The 26,198-nt window shown below is 41.7% G+C and overlaps 1 protein-coding gene across 1 annotated transcript in view; it reads left to right on the top strand.

Annotated features, from left to right (window-relative positions):
* The window catches only part of FBXO28 (F-box protein 28), a 45,724-nt gene extending 24,579 nt beyond the window's left edge, over nucleotides 1–21,145 (top strand). Inside the window, exons 4-5 of the mRNA XM_003275066.3 lie at nucleotides 12,276–12,471; nucleotides 16,471–21,145. Coding sequence (XP_003275114.1) covers nucleotides 12,276–12,471; nucleotides 16,471–16,865 — 591 coding nt within the window. The 3' untranslated portion in view covers nucleotides 16,866–21,145. The remainder of the gene's footprint in view (nucleotides 1–12,275; nucleotides 12,472–16,470) is intronic.
* Nucleotides 21,146–26,198: the final 5,053 nt, after the last annotated feature.

Raw genomic sequence — 26,198 nt, 5'->3', positions numbered from 1 at the left:
ACCGCGCCACTGCACTCTAGCCTGGGCGACAGAGCAAGACTCCGTCTCAAAAAAAAAAAAAGGAAGATACAATCATGCGTCATTTAGCAAAGAGGATCCATCCCAAGAAATGCGTTGTTAGGTCACTTTGTCATGTGAACATCAGAGTGTATTTACACAAACCTAGATGGTTCTTACACACATAGGCTATATGGTATAGTCTATTGCTCCTGAACTACAAATCTATACAGCATGTTACTGTACTATTGTAGGCAAATTTAACACAATCATATTTGTATATCTAAACATAGAAAAGGTACAGTAAAAGGGTATTAAAAAATGGTACACCTGTATAGGGCACTTACGAATGAAACTCAGTTTCTCTGGGTAAGTCAGTGAGTGAGTGGTGAGTGAATGTGAAAGCCTAGGATATTACTGTACACTTTGTAAACACTGCATACTGAGGCTGTATTAAATTGTTTTTTTTTTTTGATACTGGGTCTTGCTGAATCACCTAGGCTAGAGTGCAGTGGCATGACCACAGTTCATTGTAGTCGTGACCTCCCATACTCAAGATGATCCTCCCACCTCAACCTCCCGAGTACCTGGGACTACAGGCACATTAAAATTTTTTTTTCTTTTTTTTTTTTAATTTTTGGGGCCAGGCATGGTGGCTCATGCCTGTAATCCCAGCACTTTGGGAGGCCGAGGCAGGCGGATCACCTGAGGTCAGGAGTTCGAGACCAGCCTAGCCAACATGGCAAAACCCAGTCTCTGCTAAAAATGCAAAAATTAGCCAGGCATGGTGGCGTGCACCTGTAGTCCCAGCTACTCAGGAGGCTGAGGCAGGAGAATCGCTTGAACCCAGGAGGTAGAGGTTGCAGTGAGCTGAGATTGTGCCATTGCACTCCAGCTTGGGCGACAGAGCAAGACTCTGCCTCAAAAAAAAAAAAATAGGGGGGCAGGCGTGGTGGCTTATGCCTGTAATCAATCCCAACACCTAGGCCAAGGTGGGAGGATCAGTTGAGCTCAGGAGTTCTTTAAGTTTTAACTTCTTGACTTTTTTATAATAACACTTAGCTTAAATGTCGTTTTGTTATAATATTGATGAGAAAAAAAAATCAGGCTGGGCTCATTGGCTCATGCCTGTGATCCCAGCACTCTGGGAGGCTGAGGCAAGTGGATCACCTGAGGTCAGGAGTTCAAGACCAGCCTGGCCAACATGGTGAAACCCTGTCTCTACTAAAAATAAAAAAATTGCCAGGCACAGTGGCTCCCACCTGTAATCCTAGCACTTCAGGAGGCCAAGGCAGGTGGATTGCCTGTGTTAAGAGTTTGAACCGGCCTGGGCAACCTGGTGAAACCCTGTCTCTACTAAAAGTACAAAAAGTTAGCCAGGCATGGTGGTGTGCGCCCTTAATCCCAGCCACTCAGGAGGCTGAGGCACGAGAATCGCTTCAACCTGGGAGGCAGAGGTTGCAGTGAGCTGAGATTGTGCCACTGAACTCCAGCCTGGGGGACAGAAAGACACTCTGTCATAAATAAATAATTGTACCACTGAACTCCAGCCTGGGGACAGAAAGAGACTCTGAAATGAATAAGTAAGTAAATAACAGAATGAGAGTGTCTTAAATAAATAAGCAACCAAGCAAGCGTGTGGTGGTGCGGGCCTGTAGTCCCAGCTAATAAATACATATGTTAGCCAGGTGCGGTGGTGCAGAACCCAGGAGATGGAGGTTGCAGTGAGCCAACATTGTGCCACTGCACTCCAGCCTGGGCAACAGAGTGAGACTCTGTCTCAAAAAAAAAAAAAGAAAAAGAGAAAAAAAAATCAGTTCCCAGCCAGGGCCACTGTCTGTTGAATTTGTGCATTCTCCATATATCTGCATGAGTTTTCTCTGGGCACTCTGATTTCCTCTGACATCTCAGAGCTGTGCCTCTTAGGTTCATTGACACGTCTTAGTGGTCCCAGTCTGAGTGAGTGTGGGTGTGAGGGTACCCTACAGTGATATGGCATCCTGGCCAGGGTGGATAACCACCTGATGCCCTGAGCTGCCAGGATGGGCTCCAGCCACCTGCAACCCTGAACTAGAATAAGCAGATTGAAAAATGAATTAATAGGCCGGGCGTGGTCGCTCACGCCTGTAATCCCAGCACTTTGAGAGGCTGAGGCAGGCAGATCATGAGGTCCGGAGATCGAGACCATCCTAGCTAACACGGTGAAACCCCATTTCTACTGAAAATTCAAAAAATAAATAAATAAATTAGCCAGGCGTGATAGCGGGCACCTGTAGTCCCAGCTACTTGGGAGGCTGAGGCAGGAGAATAGCGTGAACCCGAGAGGCGGAGCTTGCAGTGAGCCGAGATCGCGCCACTGCACTCCAGCCCGGGCGACAGAGCAAGACTCCATCTCAAAAAAAATGAATGAATAGCCAGGCGTGGTGGCTCACACTGTAATCCCAGCACTTTGGGAGGCTGAGGTGGGTGGATCACTTGAGGTAAGGAATTTGAGACCAGCCTGGCCAGTAGAGACAGTGAAACCCCATCTCTACTAAAAATACAAAATTTAGCCAGGCATGGTGGCATGCAACTGTAATCCCAGCTACTCGGGAGGTTGAAGCACAAGAACCACTTGAACCCAGAGATGGAGGTTGCAGTGAGCTGAGGTTGTGCCACTGTACTCCAGCCTGGGAAACAGAATGAAACTGTGTCTCAAAAAAAAAAAAGGAATGAATGAATGAACCAGGTGTGGTGGTTCATGCTTGTAATCCCAGGACTTTGGGAGGCCAAGATGGGAGGATCACTTGAGACCAGGGGTTCAAGACCAGCCTGAGCAACATAGGGAGACTTCGTCTCTACAGAAAAAAAAAATTAGCCAGGCATGGTGGCACACACCTATGGTCACAGCTACACAGGAGACTGAAGTGAGAGGATTGCTTTAGCCCAGGAGGTCAGGGCTGCAGCGAGATGTGGTCATGCCACTGCACTCCAGCCTGGGCAACAGGGCGAAGACCCTGTCTCAAAACAAAAAAGGCCAGGCACAGTGACTCACACCTGTAATTTCAGCACTTTGGGAGGCGGAGGTGTGCAGATCACGAGGTCAAGAGATCAGGACCATCCTGGCTAACATGGTGAAACCCCATCTCTACTAAAAATACCAAAATTAGCTGGGTGTGGGGGTGTGTGCCTGTAGTCCCAGCTACTTGGGAGGCTGAGGCAGGAGACTCATTTGATCCGGGAGGTGGGGGTTGCAGTGAGCCGAGATCGCGCCACCACTGCACTCTAGCCTGGTGACAGAGCAAGACGCCATCTCAAAAAATAAATAAATAAATAAAAAGCCCTCCTATTTGTTATTGTTTGTTTCTGAACTGTATGTTGGTAGGAGGTGCTCCTTAAAATTTTTGCTCTACAAACATGTATTCCCTGATGTAACCCAATACCATGATGACTGCCATAGCTCACTGATTGACCAAAAATTGGACACATTATCTTACTTGTTTTTATTAATCTTTCTTAAATGTATATACAGTTCACATTTATTTCAGTGTTTGATATTAGAAGTGTTTTAGGGGCTGGGCGTGGTGGCTCACACCTATAATCCCAGCACTTTGGGAGGCTGAGTTGAGTGGATCGCTTGAGGTCAGGTGTTCGAGACCAGCCTGGCCAACATGGTGAAACCCCATCTCTACTAAAAAAAAAAAAAATACTAAAATTAGCCGGGCGTGATGGCGGACATCTATAGTTCCAGCTACTCGGAGGCTGAGGCAGGAGAATCGCTTGAACCAGGGAGGAAGAGGTTTCAGTGAGCTGAGATCGCACCACTGCACTCCAGCCTGGGCAACAGAGCGAGACTACATCTCAAAAAAAAAAAGAAATGTTTTAGGTCTTTATTTAGAGGTTTGGTGGTTTTTGTGACCAGAAATATGCCTTAGGAACTTAACACTTGTTTATATTAATTAGCCTATGATAAAATTGGTTTCATTACATGTCATTTCACTTAAAGTCAGGATTTTCAAGAACCTATCAACATTAAAATGAGGACTTCTGTATAATATAGTAAATACTAGGTGATGGGAATTTTTCAACTCCATTATAATCTTACAGGATGACCCTCATATATGGTTTGTCATAGACCATAACATCATGATGCAGCACATAACCGTATTCAAACAAACATGCCATATAAAGAATATTCGGCCCGGCCTGGTGGCTCATGCCTGTAATCCCAGCACTTTGGAAGGCTGATGCAGGCAGATTACCTGAGGTCACGAGTTCGAGACCAGCCTGGCCAACATGGTGAAACCCCATCTCTACTAAAAGTACAAAAATTATCCGGGCATGGTCCAGGCGCGGTGACTCACGCCTGTAATCCCAGCACTTGGAAGGCCAAGGCAGGTGGATCACCTGAGGTCAGGAGTTTGAGACCAGCCTGACCAACATGGAGAAACCCCGTCTCTACTAAAAATACAAAATTGGCCAAGTGTGGTGGTGCAAGCCTGTAATCCCAGCTACTCAGGAGGCTGAGGCAGGAGAACTGCTTGTACCCGGGAGGTGTAGGTTGCAATGAGCCGAGATTGTGCCATTGCCCTCCAGCCTGGGCAACAATAGCGAAACTCTCTCAAAAAAAAAAAAAAAAAAAATGTCTGGGCGTGGTGGCACGCGCCTGTAGTCCCAGCTACTCAGGAGGCTGAGGCAGGAGGATCACTTGAACCTGGGAAGTGAAGGTTGCAGTGAGCCGAGATCACACCATCACACTCCAGCCTGGGCAATAGAGTGAGACTCTGTCTCCAAAAAAAAAAAATAAAAATTAAAAAGAATATTCAGAAAATTTTAGATGCACTTAAGTTTTTAAAATATAGAGGAATTTTTTTTTCAAAAAAATAAAGGGTAGAAGGGAAAGTTAAGGAAATCTCAAGTACAACAAAAAGACAAAGATGAAAAATGAGAAAAAAAATGAGAATTTATGAGGTTCAATATTCTAGGAGGAGCTTTGTTTGCTAAACAGTAGATTAAAAAAGATTATTTCTCACCCACAATAGTCTAAAGGCCTAAATGATATTCATTGTATATAATTTGTTACTGTACCATTTTAGACATAAGCATGGTACTTCTACTGTGTGTTAGAGATGTGATGGTGTACTTTTTAATTTTCGTAGAGACTGTTTCTAGCTATGTTGCTCTTGAACTCCTGCCTCTCTTGGCCTCTCAGTGTGCTGAGATTACAAGCATAAGCCACCAGCCACAGCCTGTACTGTACTTTTATAAAACTAAATTTTTTTTTTTTTTTTGGAGACTGAGTCTTGCTGTGTCGCCCAGGCTGGAGTGCAGTGGCACAATCTGGGCTCACTGCAACCTCTGCCTCCCGGGTTCAAGCGATTCTTCTGCCTCAGCCTCTGGAGTCGCTGGGATTGTAGGCACGTGCCACCATGCACGGCTAATTTTTGTATTTTTAGTAGAGACGGGGTTTCACCATATTGGCCAGGCTGGTATCGAACTCCTGACCTTATGATCCGCTCTCCTTGGCCTCCCAAAGTGCTGGGATTACAGGCGTGAGCCACTGCGCCTGGCCAAAAATATTTTTTATAACTTGTAGTCAGCTCTGTATTCATGGGTTCCACATTCATGGATTCAACCAACCGTGGATAGAAAATATTTAGTGAGACTCTGTCAAAAAAAAAAAAAAAAAAAGAAAATATTTAGAGAAGAAAAACAGTTGCCAGGCACGGTGGCTCACGCCTATAATCCCAGCACTTTGGGAGGCCGAGGCAGGCAGATCACGAGGTCAAGAGTTCAAGACCAGCCTGACCAATATGGTGAAACCGCGTCTCTACTAAAAATACAAAAAGTAGCTGGGCGTGGTGGCAAGCGCCTGTAGTCCCAGCTACTCAGGAGGCTGAGGCAGGAGAATCACTTGAACCCAGGAGGCAGAGGTTGCGGTGAGCCGAGATCATGCCACTGCACTCCAGCCTGGGCAACAGAGCGAGACTGTCAAAAAAAAAAAAAAGAGAAGAAAAACAATTTTTAAAACCACAGCTATTTTTAAAATATGAATTTTTAAATAGTACAATAGGCCGGGCGCGGTGGCTCACGCTTGTAATCCCAGCACTTTGGGAGGCCGAGGCGGGCGGATCACAAGGTCAGGAGATCGAGACCATGGTGAAACCCCGTCTCTACTAAAAACATAAAAAAAATTAGCCGGGCGTGGTGGCGGGCGCCTGTAGTCCCAGCTACTCGGAGAGGCTGAGGCAGGAGAATGGCGTGAACCCGGGAGGCGGAGCTTGCAGTGAGCTGAGATCGCATCACTGCACTTCAGCCAGGGTGACAGAGCGAGACTCCGTCTCAAAAAATAAAATAAAATAAAATAAAATAAAATAGTACAATATAACTACTATTTACAAAGCTTTGACATGGTATTAGGTAGTGTAGGTAATCTAGAGGTGATCTAGGTTATATGCAAATACTATGCCATTTTATATAAAGGACTTGAGCACACACACATTTTGGCAATATGGGTCCTGGACCCAAACCCCTGAGGATGTGGAGGGACTGACTGTTTTATTTCTTACAGCCTGGGTAAGGTTCAACATGTGGTATATATCATTGGAAAGGTGTAGAAACAGCCATTAAGAGTTTAAATGACCTTCCTAAGGCCTGTGGTTTTCCACTAGACCTCAAGACTCATACCATTACATTCTTGTTAATGTAATTTGCAAAAAGAAAAAGATTAAATCTACTCAGAAAATGAACTATTTTGAAAATTTGTTAAATACCTTGCTTTCTTTTTTTTTTTTTTTTTGAGACGGAGTCTTGCTCTGTCGCCCAGGCTGGAGTGCAGTGGCGCAATCTCGGCTCACTGCAAGCTCCGCCTCCCGGGTTCACGCCATTCTCCTGCCTCAGCCTCCTGCGTAGCTGGGACTACAGGCGCCCGCCACCACGCCCGGCTAATTTTTTTTATGTTTTTAGTAGAGACGGGGTTTCACCGTGGTCTCGATCTCCTGACCTCGTGATCCGCCCGCCTCGGCCTCCCAAAGTGCTGGGATTACAAGCGTGAGCCACCGCGCCCGGCCAATACCTTGCTTTCTTAATATATGCCTCTAAAGCCATGGCAGCCACTTAAAACTCTGAATGGTAGAAGCAGTATGGTTCTCACACACATACTTTGCTTCACCTTATCCTCTGCTTAAAGCTTTTGGACAAAGAAAAGAAACTATTTTGAATTTTATTGAAAACATAGATTATCCCATTTGACTAAAATAATCTCTATACAGTAAGATTTTTAAATGTTCTTTTTTAATGGAAGACTGGGGCAAATGGAAAGAGTGAACTTGCTTTTACACTATATTTAGAAGACTACAGTAAAGATAATATTTCACAAATTATAGATGTGTTTTCACATTACTCTTAATGGCAAAACCACAGTTACTTTGGAACCGACCTAATAATTTACTGTCAGTTAGCAATCCCTGTAGGATATTTTGATATGAAAGTTATTCTGAAGAATAAGCCTCATGGAAGAGGACTGATTGTATAATATATGTTAAGAAACGGCCAGGCGCGGTGGCTCACACCTGCAATCCCAGCACTTTGGGAGGCCGAGGCAGGTGGATCATGAGGTCAGGAGATCGAGACCATCCTGCCTAACACGGTGAAACCCTGTCTCTACTAAAAATACAAAAAAGAAAAAAAGTGGCCGGGCGTGGTGGCAGGCGCCTGTAGTCCCAGCTACTCAGGAGGCTGAAGCAGGAGAATGGTGTGAACCCGGGAGGCAGAGCTTGCAGTGAGCCAGGATCGCGCCGCTGCACTCCAGCCTGGGTGACAGAGCGAGACTCTGTCTCGAAAAAAGAAAAAAAAAAAAAAAAAAAGAAAAGAAACACCCTAGAATAAATGCTTGGTATGTGATAGTACTGCATAACTACTGTATAAATGTTGACTTGCTATCCTATCACCTATCCATCCACATCATCCCTGTGCTCAACTCCACACTGTTTAGCCAGGTGTACCTTCCTCCTGCTCTAACTTTCCTTACCTGTTGAAATTTTACTTACTCCTCATTACCATGTCCTTCATTAGACCTACCCAGCTGTCTCAAGCGGATCTTAATCTCTACTCTGTTTTCACACAGCACTTTGCCTATACATTGAACTTATTACAGTCTGAGTTTTGCTTTGCTGTTTATGGGTCTTTCATGGAGTCATCTTTCACTGGATAGGATCTGTGTCTTATTCATGCCTATACCATTACAACAGTCCTATTCTAGCTCAAATACACTATAAATATTCTTCTGTCTACCAGTATTTATATACATAGAATATCTAGAGGTATATTAATAAGGCCGTGGGTATTTTATTATATAAGTACTATTTTAAGTATTATGTATTTTTACAAGTCCGTCTCAATAGAAATCTTGTTTACTATGACCTTTGTGTTCAAAACATAATCATTTGACTTCTGAAAAACTATATAATCTTTTTTTTTTTTTTGAGACAGTCTTGCCCCGTCACCTGGGCTGATCACAGCTCATGGGACTATAGGCATATGCACAGCTAATTTTTTAATTATTTTGTAGAGACAGAGCTCACAGTGTTGCCCAGGCTGGTCTCAAACTCCTGTCCCCAGACAATCTTCCCACCTCGGCCTCCCAAAGTGCTGGCACCATAGGTATGAGCCACCACGCCCGGCCAAAAAACAAATTCTTATGTTGAATTAACCCTGTCATTTGCCCTTAAACAGTTTTGTTTAGATGTATCAATTAATATTAAACAATTAATATACTTAACCGTCTTTACCCCTTATTTACTATCTGCCATGTGCCAGATGCTGCTAGGCTCTGGGGATCTGACAGTGAAACATGGTATGATCTCTTCTGTCATAGAGTTTACTGCATTATAGGGAAGATAGAAATTAACAAAAAGATGTACTTACAAATTGTAATGTGTGTTCTGGAGGGGAATAAAGGGTTGGATGAAGATGTTAACATGATTTAAACTGGAGGAGGGTTCAGAAAAGACTTCTGAGAAAGTACAGTGTTACTGTGACCTCATGTATAACTAAGGAATTTGAAGTGAGGGAGATACACAGGGACGGCATTCCAGGAAAGGGATCAGAATGTGCAAAAGCCTTGGGACAAAAAGGTGGGGGACTTGATTTAGTTCAAAGGGCTGATGGCCAGTTTGTATCTATAGATGCAACATATTAGCCTTTGGGGACAACATTTAAAAATTATGGAAGGCCAGGCGCAGTGGCTTATGCCTGTAATCCCAGCACTTTGGGAGGCCAAGGCAGGCAGATCACCTGAGGTCAGGAGTTTGAGACCAGCCTGTCTCTACTAAAAATACAAAAATTAGCTGGGTGTGGTGGTGGGTGCCTGTAATCCCAGCTACTTGGGAGGCTGAGGCAGGAGAATCGCTTGAACCCAGGAGGCAGAGATTACAGTGAACCAATACCATGTCATTTCCAGCCTGGGCAACAAGAGCGAAACTCCGTCTCAAAAATTATGGAGTACTGTGGTACTTTTCCTATATATAACCCATATGTAAAACTTTGATAAACACAAAACTGCTATGGGTCAATTAATATCCTAGCGCTATACATAAAATATCAGTCAGTATGAAGGACCCTTTAAATACTGGTTTTCTACTTTGGCTTATATTTTTAATTTTATTAACTATTTCTTAATTATGTATAAATATTATATAACTTTTAAAGCTTTGAGCAGCTAGCTTCCACAAATATTTTCTCTTTGGAGATATACATGTATATATAAAATTTGTCTATTTCTAGTCCTTGAACTCCTTGAACAAGCCAAGCTGACACTGACCTTGGGGCCACTGTCATTACTATTTCTACCTGAATGACTTTTCTCCCCTTATCTTCAATTGATCAGTTCTTCCTCATCCTTCAGTCTTACCTTACAAATGGCAAAGAATCCTTTCCCAACCACCCATCTCATGTTATTCCTGCCTTTCCTGGTAGAAACTGTCACATTACCCTCTTTTTTCCATGTGGCACTCCTTTAAATTATTTTTCTGTTTAGCTTCATGAGAATGATAATCTTGTCATCCTTATTTACTGTTTTTTTACTCCAGTACTTTGAAAGGTGACAAGTACATAGTAAGAACTCAATTAATACTTGAATAATGTTTATCTTCAAGTTATGATAGGCTTACATAATTAAATTGTAAGTCCAAGGGAAAGTACTCCATTTTTCATTTCTTTATATATATAGTTCCTAACATAGTAGTTCAGTAAGTTTTTATTGGGGAAAGGGGTTATCTTCTTCTAAAGTGAGCTCATAATATAGTAATATTGCCAGAAATAAATGTGTTTTCTCTTTTGGCAATCAGCCATCATCCAAAATTCCTCTCCTGAACTCCCATCCTGTATCTCAAGCCACCTGCTAGCAAATATCACCTACATGTCCCATGTGATGCAAAATCACACATCTCATCTCCCATCGTATCTGCCTGCGTACACCACCTCCGCCCAAGCCATTTCCTGTTCAGTTCTCCAGGCCCACAAACCTGGCCTCTTCTATGATGTCTTCTCAGGCTTATGATAAGGACACATCCTAAGGTTATATTTTGCTGACATTTATTAAGCACACATCATGCTCCATTAACAATGATCATCATGTTATGCTGAGAGTCTAGAAAATGTGAAGGGCTATGAATTTGTCCTGATACTATTCTGCAAGATTGTTTCTCTGGCTGTGCTCAGCAGCCTAAGTAAGTAAAAGAGAAGGGAAGATGGATTATAAGATTGATCCAGAGTTGGGAACAAGCTAGATAAATGCAGTGGGAGGAATATGTGGGATGCCAGGTTGTTTGAGATTTTGGTGACAGAATGGTTTGGTTGATTAATCCTCAGTTCTTATGAGGTAAGGGCCCATAGATGTCATCCAGATTGAGGTCTTTAGAATAGGAATTTTAGGTCAGGCATAGTGGCTCACACCTGTAATCCCAGCACTTTGGGAGGCCAAGGAGGGTGGATCACCCGAAGTTAGGAGTTCAAGACCAACCTGGCCAACATGGTGAAACCCCATCTCTACTAAAAATACAAAATTAGCCAGGTGTGGTGGCACATGTCTGTAATCCCAGCTACTTGGGAGGCTGAGGCAGGGTAATCACTTGAACCCTGTGGTTGGAGGTGACAGTGAGCCAGGATTGTGCCACTGCACTCCAGCCTGGACAACACAGTGAGACTCCATCTTAAAAACAAAAAAGGAATTTTATCTTCAGGTCTGTACTGAAGCCACGGGGAAGAATTAAGGATAACCTCACCGGGATGAAAGCTAATATCATAAATGCCTAAGAAAGGTTCACTTACCATTCCAGCAAGAGAGTTAGGTGTTCTCCCCATTACAATTATCACTAAAACAAAAAAGGATCTTCTGCTACCTTTTGGTGATGACAAGGAAGTGACAAGACTTCATTCCAATCCATAACAAGTCTCAGAAACAAAACTTAAAGGGATAGAGCACATGGGGGCAGTATTAAAAAGAGCAGAGAAATCACGCTCAGTCCCTGCAGCTTAGGGGAACAGATTCAGGTTTGGAGGTTTAATAAAATGGGTTTGGGCAATCTCCAACCCTACCCCAGCTCCCATACAGGATTTAATTTCTTAGTTTAGTCCTCTAGTGTCTATAGCAATTTGTACACCTGTTTGTGTCACTTATGTACACACATATCTCCCCAGTTACACTGTGATTTCCTTCAGGGTTAGAAGCTTTATTTTATTCATCCTGATTCCTCAGTGCCAACATAGTACCTGATACATAAAAGGTGCTTTATAAATGCAAGTATAAAGTATTGTAACAGGCTGGGCACAGTGGTTCACACCTGTAATCCTTGCACTTTGGGAGGCCGAGGTGGGTGGATCCTGAGGTCAAGAGTTTGAGACCAACCTGGACAACATGATGAAACCCATCTCTACTAAAAATACAAAAAATTAGCCACGCGTGATGGTGGGCGACTGTAATCCCAGCTACTTAGGAGGCTGAGGCAGAGAACTGCTTGAACCCAAGAGGCAGAGGTTGCAATGAGCTGAGATTGCACCACTGCACTCCAGCTTGGGCAACGAGCGAAACTCCATCTCAAAAAAAAAAAAAAAGTACTGTAGCAAGCCCAAAAGCTATGTGTTGCAAATAGCAATATTCATCAGTGGCCAGTACATCACTTAAGTCACCCTACAGGTCTTTACTGGAATTGCAAAACAAGCAGTTACTTCTCTGCCTGTTTAGCTATTTTCTTTATTAAAAAAGAAAAATCTAAAATGCTAATGAGAATTCATTATTTTAGGTGATTGATGAGATTTATCGTGTGTTGAGATATGTCAATTCTACCAGAGCCCCTCAACGAGCTCATGAAGTACTTCAAGAATTAAGGGATATATCCTCTATGGCAATGGAGTACTTTGATGAAAAGATTGTTCCAATTTTAAAGAGGAAATTACCAGGATCAGATGTTTCTGGAAGACTCATGGGCTCTCCTCCAGGTATCTCTACTTTACAATCATGTTTGTACATAGTTTTGTAACTTGCTTCCGGTTTTTTTCCACTTAACCAAGTGTCTTGAACTTTTTTGTGTTAGTAGTTGTTTATTGGCAGCATCATTTTTAATGAGATTTGATTATCAACTATAACTTATACAACCAATCCACTAGTTAGGCTCATTTCTTGTTTCTAGCTTTTCAGTACTTATACTCTGAAGAACAATCTGAGCGGTCTTGTGACTAAATCTTTGCACATATCCTTATTGACTTACAGTAAACTTACTAGAAATAGAATAGCTGGGCCCGGCCAGGCGCAGTGGGTCACACCTGTAATCCCAGCACTTTGGGAGGCCAAGGTGGGTGGATCACCTGAGGTCAGTAGTTCAAGACCACCCTGGCCAACATGGTGAAAACCCATATCTACTAAAAATACAAAAATTTGCTGGGCATGGTGGCACACACCTGTAATCCCAGCTACTCTGGAGGCTGAGGCAGGAGAACCGCTTGAACCCCAGAGGCAGAGGTTGCAGCGAGCCAGATTCATGCCATTGCACTCCAGCCTGAGCAACAAGAGCGAAACTCCATCTCAAAAAAAAAAAGAAATAGTACTGCTGGACCAGGCACAGTGGCCCACACCTGTGGTCCCAGCAGTTTGGGAGACTGAGGCGGGAGGATCGTTCCAGCCCAGGAGTTCAAGGTGAAAAGTTACATACAGATGCTCCTTAATTTACGATGGGGTTACATCCTGCTAAACCCATCATAAGTAGAAAATATTGTAAGTCAAAAAATGCACTTAATACACGAACCTACCAAACATCATAGCTTAGCCTAACCTACCTTAAACATGCTCAGAACACTTCCTTAGCTTACAGTTGGGCAAAATTATCTAGCAAAGCTATTTTATAATAAAGCATCCTTGTGTAATTTACTGAATTCATTTTCTGTTGTACTGAAAGTGAAAAACGGAATGGTTCTGTGGATACCTGAAGTACAGTTTCTACTAAATGTCTATCATTTCCATACCATCCTAAAGTCAAAAAATCATTAAGTTGGCTGGGCGCGGTGGCTCACGTCTGTAATCCCAGAACTTTGGGAGGCCGAGGCGGGTGGATCACCTAAGGTCAGGAGTTCAAGACCAGCCTGGCCAACATGGTAAAACCCTGTCTCTACTAAAAAATACCAAAAAATTGGCCAGGCACGGTGGCTCACGCCTGTAATCCCAGCACTTTGGGAGGCTGAGGCGGGCGAATTACAAGGTCAGGAGATCGAGACCATCCTGGCTAACATGGTGAAACCCCATCTCTACTAAAAACACAAAAAATTAGCTGGGCGCGGTGGCAGGTATCTGTAGTTCCAGCTACTTGGGAGGCTGAGGCAGGAGAATGGCGTGAACCCAGGAAGCGGAGCTTGCAATGAGCCGAGATCACGCCACTGCACTCCAGCCTGGGTGACAGTGCAAGACTCCATCTCAAAAACAAAAAATTAGCCAGGCGTGGTGGCGCATGTCTGTAGTCCCAGCCACTAGGGAGGCTGAGGCATGAGAATCACTTGAACCCAAGAGGCGGAGGTTGCGGTGGGCCAAGATCACGCCACTGCACTCCAGCCTGGGCGACAGAATGAGACTCTGTCTCAAAAAAAAAAAAAAAATCATTAAGTTAAACCATTGTAATTTGAGAACCATCTATATTTTTTTTATGTTTCTGATGAATTAATATTCATTTTTTTAAAAACAAATATACCAGATAAAATGCCAAAAACTCTTCAGGGAAATATTTGGTGAATTATTTCAGCCCCCAAAGTGTCTGCCTGCTACTTTATTTTTTTTATTATTATTTTTTTGAGATGGAATCTCACTCTGTCGCCCAGGCTGGAATGCAATGGCGTGATACCTCTGCTCACTGCAACCTCCGCCTCCCAGGTTCAAGCAATTCTCCTGCCTCAGCCTCCTGAGTAGCTGGGATTACAGGCACGTGCCACCACACCCGGCTAATTTTTGTATTTTTTAGTAGAAACAGGGTTTCACCATGTTGTTCAGGCTGGTCTTGAACTCCTGACCTCGTGATCCGCCTGCCTTGGCCTTCCAAAGTGCTGGGATTACAGGCATAAGCCACCACGCAGGGCTGCTACTTTAAAAGAGAGGGTTCATAAGGCTACTTTGAACAGTATCACTTCATCTGTGCTAAATAACTGTTTTTGCAAAAGTATATTGGCTCCTAGAGATTTGTGCCTTTATCTACTGAAAGACTAAATTATTTAGTATCCCCAACTCTGGCAAGTACTTTAAATTAGGAAAGAATTTAGTAAAACTTTTTGTTTTGTTCAGATTAGTTAGCTCCCTGTAGTACTCAGTGAGGCAACCGAGTGGCTTTCTGTAATTGAGTAATAAAGCCTACACATCTCAGCATTAATGTATGTTATTTATTGAGTACCTATTATGTGCACAGCACTGTACTGTGTCCTGTGGAGACTAAAAAGAAGTGTAATACGTGGTGTCTGCTCTCAAGGATCTTACTATTTCAAAAGGTAAGATACACCCAGACTTGAAGTTAAATTATCATAGGCAAAACAAATAAGGCAATGTCCAATTAAATGTCAAATGAGAGTGGAGAAACAATTTTAAGGTAGATAAGATCAGTGTTGGCTGGTCTGATGGAAACATCGCAGGAAGTAATGATTGATTTAAGCCTTGGTGAATAAGTAGAAGTTGGATATGGATAAGCAGAGAGGGAAAGAAGAATGCATCCATAAAGGAAATACAGTTATTTAGATGTGCAAGGAGAAGATTAACATGATGGATTTAGGATATGAATGGACCCATCTGGTTCTTTTAGAAAACCTTCAGTAGATAAGTTTAAAAGAAAGTAGGTTATTTGTTTAAAATAGTTATTTTTATGCTTGTGTCACATTCTAATTACTCCTAAAAGAATAGGTCCAAGGCCTTCCTACACCATGTCAGGAATTCTCTGTGGTCATAATGTATGATGTAACCCACTCTTTAATGGAGTCCCTATCATTTGGCTAAAGTTGAAGCCTTTGCATATAACTTAAGTGCAGAGTGAACTTAAGAACACGATACAGGTTGAGTATCCCTTATCCAAATTTCTTAGGACCAGAAGTGTTTCAGATTTCGGCTTTTTTTCAGATTTTGGAATATTTGCATTACACTTACTGGCTGCACAATCTCTTATCCACATACCCACAATCCAAAATGCTCCAATGAGCATTTCCTTGAGCATCATGTTGGTGCTCAAGAAGTTTCAGATTTTGGATTTCAGATTTCTGGATTAGAAACATGCAACCTGTAGGTGTATACTTCTAACTTGAAAGTTTATGTTTGTTATGTGAATTAGATAGAAAATAATTATTTTCTGGCCAGGTGCAGTGGCTCACGCCTGTAATCCCAGCACTTTGGGAGGCCGAGGCGGACGGATCACGAGGTCAGGAGATCCACACCATCCTGGCTAACATGGTGAAACCCCGTCTCTACTAAAAATACAAAAAGAAATTAGCCGGGCATGGTGGCGGGCGCCTGTAGTCCCTGCTACTCAGGAGGCTGAGGCAAGAGAATGGCGTGAACCCGGGAGGCGGAGCTTGCAGTGAGCTGAGATCACGCCACTGCACTCCACCCTGAGCGACAGAGTGAGACTCTGTCTCAAAAAAAAAAAAATTATTATTTTCTAATTTTACTGCTTGTATTTTGTTACTAGGTTCTAAAAATATCGTACAATATCTTAAATTCAAGTTTATGCCATTAAATGCCTTTCTCTGTTTCCTAGCAGTCTATATACTGCCACATGAGCAGGAGAATCAGAATTTAAACTCATTTATAGTTAAAATAAGGTGTTAAATTATGATGATTAACCCAACTGACCAAATGGATTGCAAAGAAGAAGAAATTATCAGAAGTGACATAATAAGGGTATTCCATTTTTAAATAAGTGTAAGTATTACTGGTAGAGAAACATTTTAAGTGACTGACCCTTTTGAATTATTCCTTCACAGTTCCAGGACCGTCTGCAGCCCTAACAACAATGCAGCTCTTCTCCAAGCAAAATCCTTCAAGACAAGAGGTTACCAAACTCCAGCAGCAGGTTAAAACTAATGGTGCTGGCGTGACTGTTCTCAGGCGTGAAATTTCTGAGCTTCGCACCAAAGTGCAAGAACAGCAAAAACAGCTTCAAGACCAGGACCAGAAACTGCTAGAGCAGACCCAGATCATAGGTGAACAAAATGCACGGTTGGCAGAGCTAGAACGCAAACTACGAGAAGTAATGGAAAGTGCTGTAGGAAATTCCTCAGGGTCTGGGCAGAATGAGGAGTCTCCTCGGAAACGAAAAAAGGCCACGGAAGCCATAGACTCTCTTAGGAAATCTAAACGTCTTCGGAATAGAAAGTAAATTGGAATGTGGTTCTGGTTCCAGAGGAAGACACAGCTTAGTAGCTTAAGCAGTTATGCATATCAGGATACTGTGAGCAACATGGTGTCCCTTAAGCTTCTAGGCTTTCAGTACACAACTTAAACTTGAACTCTTATGGTTGGGACATTCTTTTCCTGCTTCTCCTGATTGAACTGATGCACAGAATCTTTTTACTTTGCAATAGATTTGTACTAACCAGACCTGTTCTGTCATGTTTTGAGGAGTTAACTTTTTTCTGTGCAGATAATGTTGAAAGTAAGTTAATTTGTTTCTGCATATATGCACATACATAAGGATCTTAAACCCAGTCTTGACAGACTAGAAGTTAAGTTTAATACAGAAAATGTCCTGTTCACTTGAAAGAAAAGACCTACTTTTTAAATGGACACTATCTTGGTTCTTTTTTTTTTTAAGTCGTCCTTTTGTTATAAGTGACCTTTGTCTGGAATGTCTGAAAAGTAGTTAATGCTTTTTGGTATTGAAGTAATGGGTAACTAAAATGGACTTCCATAGTATTGACTGTAGAAGGAGCCTCTACAGTATTGACTATATATTTTTATAAACTACTGGCAAGGAACTTACCCAGCTGTTATACATGTTTTCAGTTCTCTTTGGGGGCCATGTCCTACATTTGCATGGATGGATGCATGCATTGCCTAGTCAACTCACTTAAAAAGCTCTTGCACTGGTATTGATCTTGAACCTCTATACTTCTCCACTTTTTAGAGCGGCGTCTTAGTTTATTTAAGCGCTTAACATCTTCCACCACAACAGCTTGCCTCTAGAGGGGGAATTGTTCATCCATTTGTCCTCCAGTTTTATAGGAACAAGAGACTATTAAAGCCCATTGCTTTATCTGTTCTCTGTAGGGTTCAGGTACACTGGCTAAGGCAGAACCCCAAATTTCAAGGCTTTTTCTATCAATATTGGACCTCTGGGAGCTACAACTCCTCTTTGCTCACCACCATGTGATCATTGGTCAGATGTGGTGAATGAGTAGGGGACTGGACTTGCGGGATACAGTTTTGCCATCGCAGCAAAGTTCATTGGGGAAAATTGTACCATGAAAAAGCATTTTGATTATTTCATTTCTGGAGGATGACCCTGAGGGAAGCTTTTTAATATTAGTTTCAAGCTTTCCTTACCGTACAACTTTAAACAAAAGCTTTAATTTTGTTTGCACTCCTGTTTTGAGCTTGTAACTGGAAAAGCATGTCTTGCACTGTTCAACCTCCTGAGTGGTCACTTTAACAACCTCCAAATTGTGTACAGTGGTTATTTTCCCCAGTTGTATAGTTTTGAGACATTCAATTATCACTGTCTTAGTTGTATTTTAATTTACTAAATTATGTAGCTATTTGACTGTTAAGTTCTTTTAAACAACTGTTGCCTTGGGCTTCAGTTATTTAAAGTAAATTTAGGTGTAATATAGAAAACTGTCCCTTTCCAGGTGGGAGCTTAACACCTGTATAAAACCTAAGGTTTTGGTAAGTACCTTAGTTGAATAAAAGCACAAGGTTATCACCTTTTTTATCCGTCCACCGTGACATGGTTATGCATCCTTTAGATTAACCTCACCAAATGAAGCTTTTTCTATCCATTTTTAATATTGTCCTTACATAATATTGTCCTTAGATTTTGATCAATTCTATGTCTGACTTTGAAATTCCATTTACAATGTAGTATGTTTTCAATGAAAAACCATAAAGTAAAAGTAACATCCAAGTGTTTCATGGTTTGTTGGGAAGGTAATTTTAAAATAAAACAATTTCCAAAAAACATTTGTCAGCCAAGGTCATCCATAAAAGTCCCCGTCTGGAACTCATTTTCTCAGCACTTCTCATTTTTATAATCATAGTATTTAGCCATATTAGCATATCTTTAGAGGAGGCCTGGTGGAATACCCAGGGCCTGTACTAGTCTGCTTTTCCGGTCATAGGAAGACTTTTTTTTTTATGTATCACAGTATGTGTTTACAGATTTACAGAGTGTGATCCATATGCATCAAAGGGATACAGCCCCAGACTGTTTCTTTAATGGTCATTCATGAACTATTAAAAGTTTCCTGAATTTCTTTTTAAACTACATCTAGATAGCCTAAACATCTGTGTAGTCTTCCATTAGTTAACATGTGTATATGGCTTTCGTAATAAGTAGTCACACTGTTAGAAGGTAAATTTTCTATTACAAAATCCAAATTTCTATTGCATACACTTATAATAATCTATTCATAAAGCTAATTCGTTGTACTTGTTAATGCATGAATGTTCCATGCAGTAGGAGAATAAAGCACTACAGTTCGGTTGTTCAAATCTTAAATCTTAGGCTATTTAGCTGAAACATGTTAGGATATTGCCTTCACCACTTACTAGGACAGTTATTTGATAGCCGTTATGCTTACCTATGGATAGCATAATGGTATTTAAGGTTCAACAAATCGCAAATTATTTTGATCAGCTAGAACTGACATACGTTACAAGAAAACTGTAAATTAACCTCCTGAGAGAACCATTTTGCCCTGCATTTTAAGCCAGGTATTTAAATGCTGTGTGTTGTTAATACTGCGTTGTCTTAGTGCAACATTTCTTAAAGTATTCCCGTCATCTTCCTTGGCTGTTTTTCAGAGGAGACGTCTCCATGTTAATGGGTCATTCCCACATAGAAATGTATTATGGTACAGCGCTACACACATGGATAACAATGTGAAAAGGCATGCCTAAGAAACGAAAACGGCTGACCTTACCCCCACCCCAGCCGGATCCTCTCCTTATCTCCCACCTGTACTTGGCTTACCTGGTTTTCACAGATTCTGAGGTTATAGAACCTGTTGTTTTTCAAACTCCTGTACAGAGCCTGGAAATAATGGAGCAAATGCAAATGTATTGAGAGTCATTATACTTAGTTTTAAAGACTATTGGGTCAAAAGCCACTGATTTGGGAAGCAATTTTTTTGTAAAACACTTTTTTTGGAGTACTGAACTTTACAGGGGCTTGCCTTAATCTCTATTTAGTAGTTTCAAGATGTATGCGCAATTATTCTACGTGTTAAAAATGTTAAAATATTCTATGTAGCCCCAAACGTGGGTAAAACAGTATAAGTAATGCCTAAATTAATAAGCTAAAAGGTGTCACTACAGCTGGATTTTTGAGAGAAAATGGACATAAAACTAGGCTATGTGTAATAAAAATAATGGCACCTTAGGATTGCACTATTTTACGCATTATTTTATATGCCATTTCATAGCCTGCACTTTAATCTCCAAAGAAACGATGTATGATGTCCCACTTGTTCCTTATTCTTAATAAACTTTTTCCTGAGACAGGGCACTTAATTCTATTTTACTATACTGAATTAGTTTCTTGGAGGTAGATTCCTTTCTTGAGTTCTCTGTTTCCTTAGCCATAATATTTTCTAGGATCCGGGAACTCCCTATATTGTCTATTTCCAACATTATATAATTTTAATTTAATGTAAATCTCATACTTGGTGATCAGCACATTCTTGTATCCTGCTCTAGCAATGAGTACCCATTTGTTACACTTACCAAACTCTCTAAAAACATATACTGTAAGATTTGAAGCCAGGAATAAAAGGCAGTCTGAAAGAAAACATCCTATACGATGCAGTTGTTTGGAAATGGCTAATTTCTGATATGAAACCCAATTTGATGCACTGTTCAGTTTTTGACTTGGGGTCTATCTGAATTGCTTTAACTAGTACACAAAAGGTTAAGTTAAAACTACTTTAAACTTGTATAGCCTGCCATCTGAGGTGAATTATTTTCAAAAAATACTAAATCTATGAACTGAGACTAGCGATTAGTTGGCTGCTCCCTACCATGATTTTACTTTTAATAGCAATAAAGTTATATTGGTGAAAAATATGACAGGCTTAAGTACTGCCGGCCTTTTGCATCTTCCTAAGCATCTTGGTTAAATTTCTGAAGTTTAAAAATTAGATCCAGATTTCTTCTGTTGTGTCTGAAGAGAACCATGACATTTAGAAGTATATTGGTAATCTATTAGGTCCATTGGCAAAGTATATTGGTCCATATTCAAACCTATTCCAAAAGGTTAGTGAAGTGTTTAAGATTCCTTTATTGTGGTACCATGTCTGTTTACCTATGCTTATGAGCAACAATAAATTACTAGTTTACCTTCTGGAATTTTAATTGTTATAACCGAATCAATTATTGGAAAGTGAAAAACACCTCCCGGTCACACAACAGGGTACGTAAATAAATGTGTTGTTACCAGTGCTACTTGTTTTCTTTGTATTTCATGCACAAAAGAATATGGAGCTCTATTGCTAACATACCATATTAATAGCTACTGTCTTTTGGAGCACTGTACTGTGTGTTTTACAGATGTTACAGTGGTCCTCACAGCTACCTTATAAAGTAGGTTTTACTCTACATGGGGAAGTTGAACTCAGCCTAAGCAACATGTCCACAGTGTTATGCAAGTAAGTGGCATAAGTGGGATTTGACCCATGAGCTCTGAAGTTTATAAACTTGCTACTCCACTATACTACATCCTAGAAACCTGAGAACAATGAGACTCTGAACTTAATATAAGCAAGACCATCCCACACATCCACTAGAAGCAGTCAATGCCCAAATCACTAATGCTATCAGTAGTATATAGAACTGAGATCAAGAAAAAGCTGGGCTAGGCTGGACACGGTGGCTCACACCTGTAATCCTAGCACTTTGGGAGTCCAAGGTGGGCAGATCACGAGGTCAGGAGTTCAAGACCAGCCTGACCAACATGGTGAACCGTCATCTCTGCTAAAAATACAAAAATTAGCCGGGCGTGGTGGCAGGTGCCACTAATCCCAGCTACTCAGGAGGCTGAGGCAGGAGAATTGCTTGAACCTGGGAGGCAGAGGTTGCAGTGAGCCAAGATTGTGCCATTGCACTCTAGCCTGGGTGACAGAGCGAGACTCCGTCTCAAAAAACAACAAAAAAGCTGGGCTTGGAGGAGGCAACTTTTAAGGTTATTTGCACACAAGGGGTTCACCCTAGGTGTGCAAGTAAAAGAATGTTTTTAAGGCTTCCAGAACCTATAATCTAAAATCAGAGGATGTCCTGGCAGTAGATGTGCTCTAAGGCTACTGACATGTCTGAAGTCAGCTTCTGGCCAGGTGCAGTGGCTCACACCTGTTACCACAGCATTTTGGGAGGCCAAGGCGGGTGGGTCATTTGAGGCCAGGAGTTTGAGACCAGCCTGGCCAATGTGGCAAAAACCCATCTCCACTAAAAATACAAAAATTAGCCAGGCATGTTGTTGCACACCTGTAGTCTCAGCTACTAGGGAGGCTGAGGTATAAGAATCGCTTGAGCTGGGGAGGTGGAGCTTACAGGGAGCCGAGGTGGAGCTTACAACAGCCTGGGCAACAGAGCAAGACTGTTTCAAAAAAAGTCACCTTCGTATAATATATGCTGCTGGTCAGTAGAAAAGTAGCAACTATCAATTATTTTACCCTGCAAGGGTGGGGTACTAGTTCTCTTTTCAAGACTACATCCAATTCCAAAACTAAATGGTTAGAATTTCAACAACATAAAATCATATAAACCAGTTTAACCTGTTCCTTAAAGGTGTAACTGATAGGGAATTGCTGAAAACAATTCTCTGAAGAAGAGAAAACTTAGCTAAGTGCTTTAGCCCCAGCCTGTAGACAGCTTAAGATTTTCAGAAAAGAGATCACAGATAACTTGATACTGTGGGTGAGGATGACAGCAGTGGTGTCAATTGTCCTAGCACCATTACTGCATTCTAGTCATCTAGATAGCCTAGAAAGATAAAGGTGGCTGTTGTGTATTCCAGTCTTCAGAAGGTAGATGAGTGTGGAAATTTGAATTTTCATATTCTCCAGGTGGCTCAGTTGCTGTGTAATAGATTCACATTGTTAGAAACCAAAGATCTTCACCAGTATTCTTGCTTTTTTGCTTTTCTTTAAAAAACTTTTTTTAAAAGATCTCACCTGTATGAACTTTCCCATGTTAATTGCTGAACCAATTCTTACAGAATTCATTAAAGATGATGTTCTTTCCAAAAAGATGTATCTCAACTCGCTGGTATACATTCCTCTGGTTTTTTTGTTTGTTTGTATGGAGTCTCTGTCGCCCATGCTGGAGTGCAGTGGCGCAATCTAGGCTCACTGCAAGCTCCGCCTCCTAGGTTCAAGAGATTCTTCCCCCTCAGCTTCCCAAGTAGCTGGGATTACAGGCGTGCGCCACCACGCCCACCTAATGTTTGTATTTTTAGTAGAGATGGGGGTTTCACCATGTTGGCCAGGCTGGTCTCGAACTCCTGACCTCAGGTGATATGCCCGCCTCAGCCTCCCAAAGTGCTGGGATTACAGGCGTGAGCCACCGCGCCCAGCCTACATCCCTCTGGTTTCTGATTAATCATTTCCTCAAAGCAAAATTACAGTAAATGGTACGCAGAAGAAATGCGAGCAGTTGGGTGTTTGAGCAAAGTGTACAACTGATAACTGGAAAGGAAATACAAATCAAGGATAAACTTCCCCTAATTCAATAAATTCTGTTCAAAGAGACACAACTAAATAGCTTTCAACTTTCTCAGCTTTTGTGTTTTTAAACTCTTTTTTCCTCCTCTCCTTTGGATTGAACAAAAGTCAAATTCAAATTAACTGATTTGTTAAGAATTTGTGATGCAGCAATATAAATAGCAAAACTGACTCCAGAATGCAACATCTAAGATGTACTTTTCTGTGATAAGACAAGGGGAACACCCTACCCTTCTCAAGGCCAAGCCAAAGAGAATTAGTTGGGGTGGGGTAGAGAAGAGAAGGCTAAACTGCTTGTTCTTTCTTTGGAGAGTTGGAGCAAGCTTACAAGAAAGTGCTCTTTAGATAAACAGTTTCTGTAACCCTACTGTAAGAAGACACTGCCTCTTTTACAGTGTGGCCCATGGATCAACAGCGTCAATCACCTAGGAGCTTCTGTGAAATGTAGAATCTCAGGCCCCATTCAGAATCAAATCTGCATTTTAACAAGATCACCTGGTGATTAGTTTGCACATAAAAATTTGAGAAACACCACTGTAAGGCACATTTGTCATTCTGAATCTAAATGCTAAACATAATATAGCTCCCTATATTTAGCAATAACAAAGAAAATGGAGAGAGAGAAGAGAGGAAGGAGAGTAAAAGGGAGGAGAAAGCAGGAAGAAAATACGAAAGTTAGTATTGGTCAGGGACAGTTCTTGAAACCAGTAGAGGTCATGACCATCAGCCATCCCAAACAAAACAGTTTCATCACCTTTGGTGTCATAAAAGAAATCTATATATATATATATATGTGTGTGTGTATATATATATATATATATATATATTTTTTTTTTTTTTTTTTTTTTTTTTTTTTGAGACGGGGTCTCCCTCTGTCGCCCAGGCTGGAGTGCAGTGGCACGATTTCAGCTCACTGCAAGCTCTGCCTCCCAGGTTCACGCCATTCTCCTGCCTCAGCCTCCCGAGTAGCTGGGACTACAGGTGCACGCCACCACACCTGGCTAATTTTTTGTATTTTTAGTAGAGATAGGGTTTCACCATGTTAGCCAGGATGGTCTTGATCTCCTGATCTCGTGTTCCGCCCGCCTCTGCCCCCCAAAAGTGCTGGGATTACAGGCATGAGCCACCACGCCCGGCCAAGAAATTTGTGTTACAATTCCCACCAGTATCAAACCAGTCACTACCATTTGAGAATAAAGAAATTATTTTTAAAAATATAATTTGGGAGGCCAGGGTGGGAGGATCGCTTGCATCTAGGAGTTCACGACCAGCCTGGGCCACATACCAAGACTTCTTCTCTACCAAAAACAAAAATTTTAAATTTAAAAATTAAAAAAAAAAAAAATTAGCCAGGCTTGGTGGCATACACCTGTAGTCCCAACTACTTGGGAGGCTGAGACAGGAGGATCGCTTGAGCCCAGGAGGTCAAGGCTGCAGCGAGCTGCCACTGCACTCAGCCTGAGTGACAGTAAGACCCTGTCTCAAAAAATAATAATAAAATATCCATCAATAGGAGACGGGTTTCATAAATTGGGATATATCCTTACAGTAGAATACTAGGCACCTGTAAAAATAAGAAAATTATCTATATGCTAAGAAATATTTCTGGCCAGGCGTGGGGGCTCATGCCTGTAATCCCAGCACTTTGGGAGGCCAAGGTGGGCAGATCACTTGAGGTCAGGAGTTCAAGACCAGCCTGGCCAACATGGTGAAACCCCATCTCTACTAAAAATACAAAAAGTAGCTGGGCATGGTGGTGGGCACCTGTAATCCCACCTACTCAGGAGGCTGAGGCAGGAGAATCGCTTGAACCTGGGACGCAAAGATTGCAGTGAGCTGAGATCGTGCCACTGCACTCCAGCCTGGGAGACAGAGCAAGACTACGTCTCAAAATGAAAAAAAAAAAAAAAAAAAAGGCCAGTGTGGTGGCTCATGCCTGTAATCCTAGCACTCTGGGAGGCCAAGGTGGGGGGATCACCTGAGGTCAGGAGTTTGAGGCCAGCCTGGCCAATGTGGTGAAACCCTGTCTCTACTAAAAAATTCGAAAAGCAGCCAGGCATGGTGGCATGTGCCTGTAATCTCAGCTACTCAGGAGGCTGAGGCAGGAGAATCGCTTGAACCCAGGAGGTGGAGGTTGTAGTGAGCTGAGATTGTGCCACTGCACCATAGCCTGGGAGACAGAGTGAGACTCTGTCTCTAAAAGAAAAATATATATATATATTTCCAAGACTGCTAAGGGAAATAACAAAATACAGAACAATATTACAGTATACTAACTTTTGTGAAAAATAAAGAGGGAAATAATATAGAGTCATGCTGAATAACAACATTTCAGTCAACAAGCAGCAGCATATTTTATGACAGTCCCATAAGATTATACTACCATATTTTTACTGCTTTTTTTCTATGTTTATGTGTTTAGATACACAAATACCACAGTGCTACAAGTGCCTACAGTATTCAGAACAGTAACATGCCATACAATTTTGTAGTCTAGGATCAATAGGCTGTACCATATAGCCTAGGTGTATATAGTAGGCTAAACCATCTAGGTTTGTGTAAGTAAACTCTATGATATTCATACAACAAAATCACTTAATGATGCATTTCTGAGAGCACATCCCCATCTTTAAGCAGTTCATGACTGTACTGCTAAGTAGTGGCATGCATATGCATAAAGAAACCGTAGGCCGGGCATGGTGGCTCATGCCTGTAATCCCAGCACTTTGGGAGGCCGAGGAGGAGTGCAGATCACTTGAGGTCAGGAGTTTGAGACC

The sequence above is a fragment of the Nomascus leucogenys genome, chromosome 5 (assembly GCF_006542625.1).
Source record: "Nomascus leucogenys isolate Asia chromosome 5, Asia_NLE_v1, whole genome shotgun sequence".
Classification (NCBI taxonomy): Eukaryota; Metazoa; Chordata; class Mammalia; order Primates; family Hylobatidae; genus Nomascus; species Nomascus leucogenys.
Note: the sequence above shows the minus strand (reverse complement) of the source record. Positions and strands in the feature narration are given on the sequence as shown.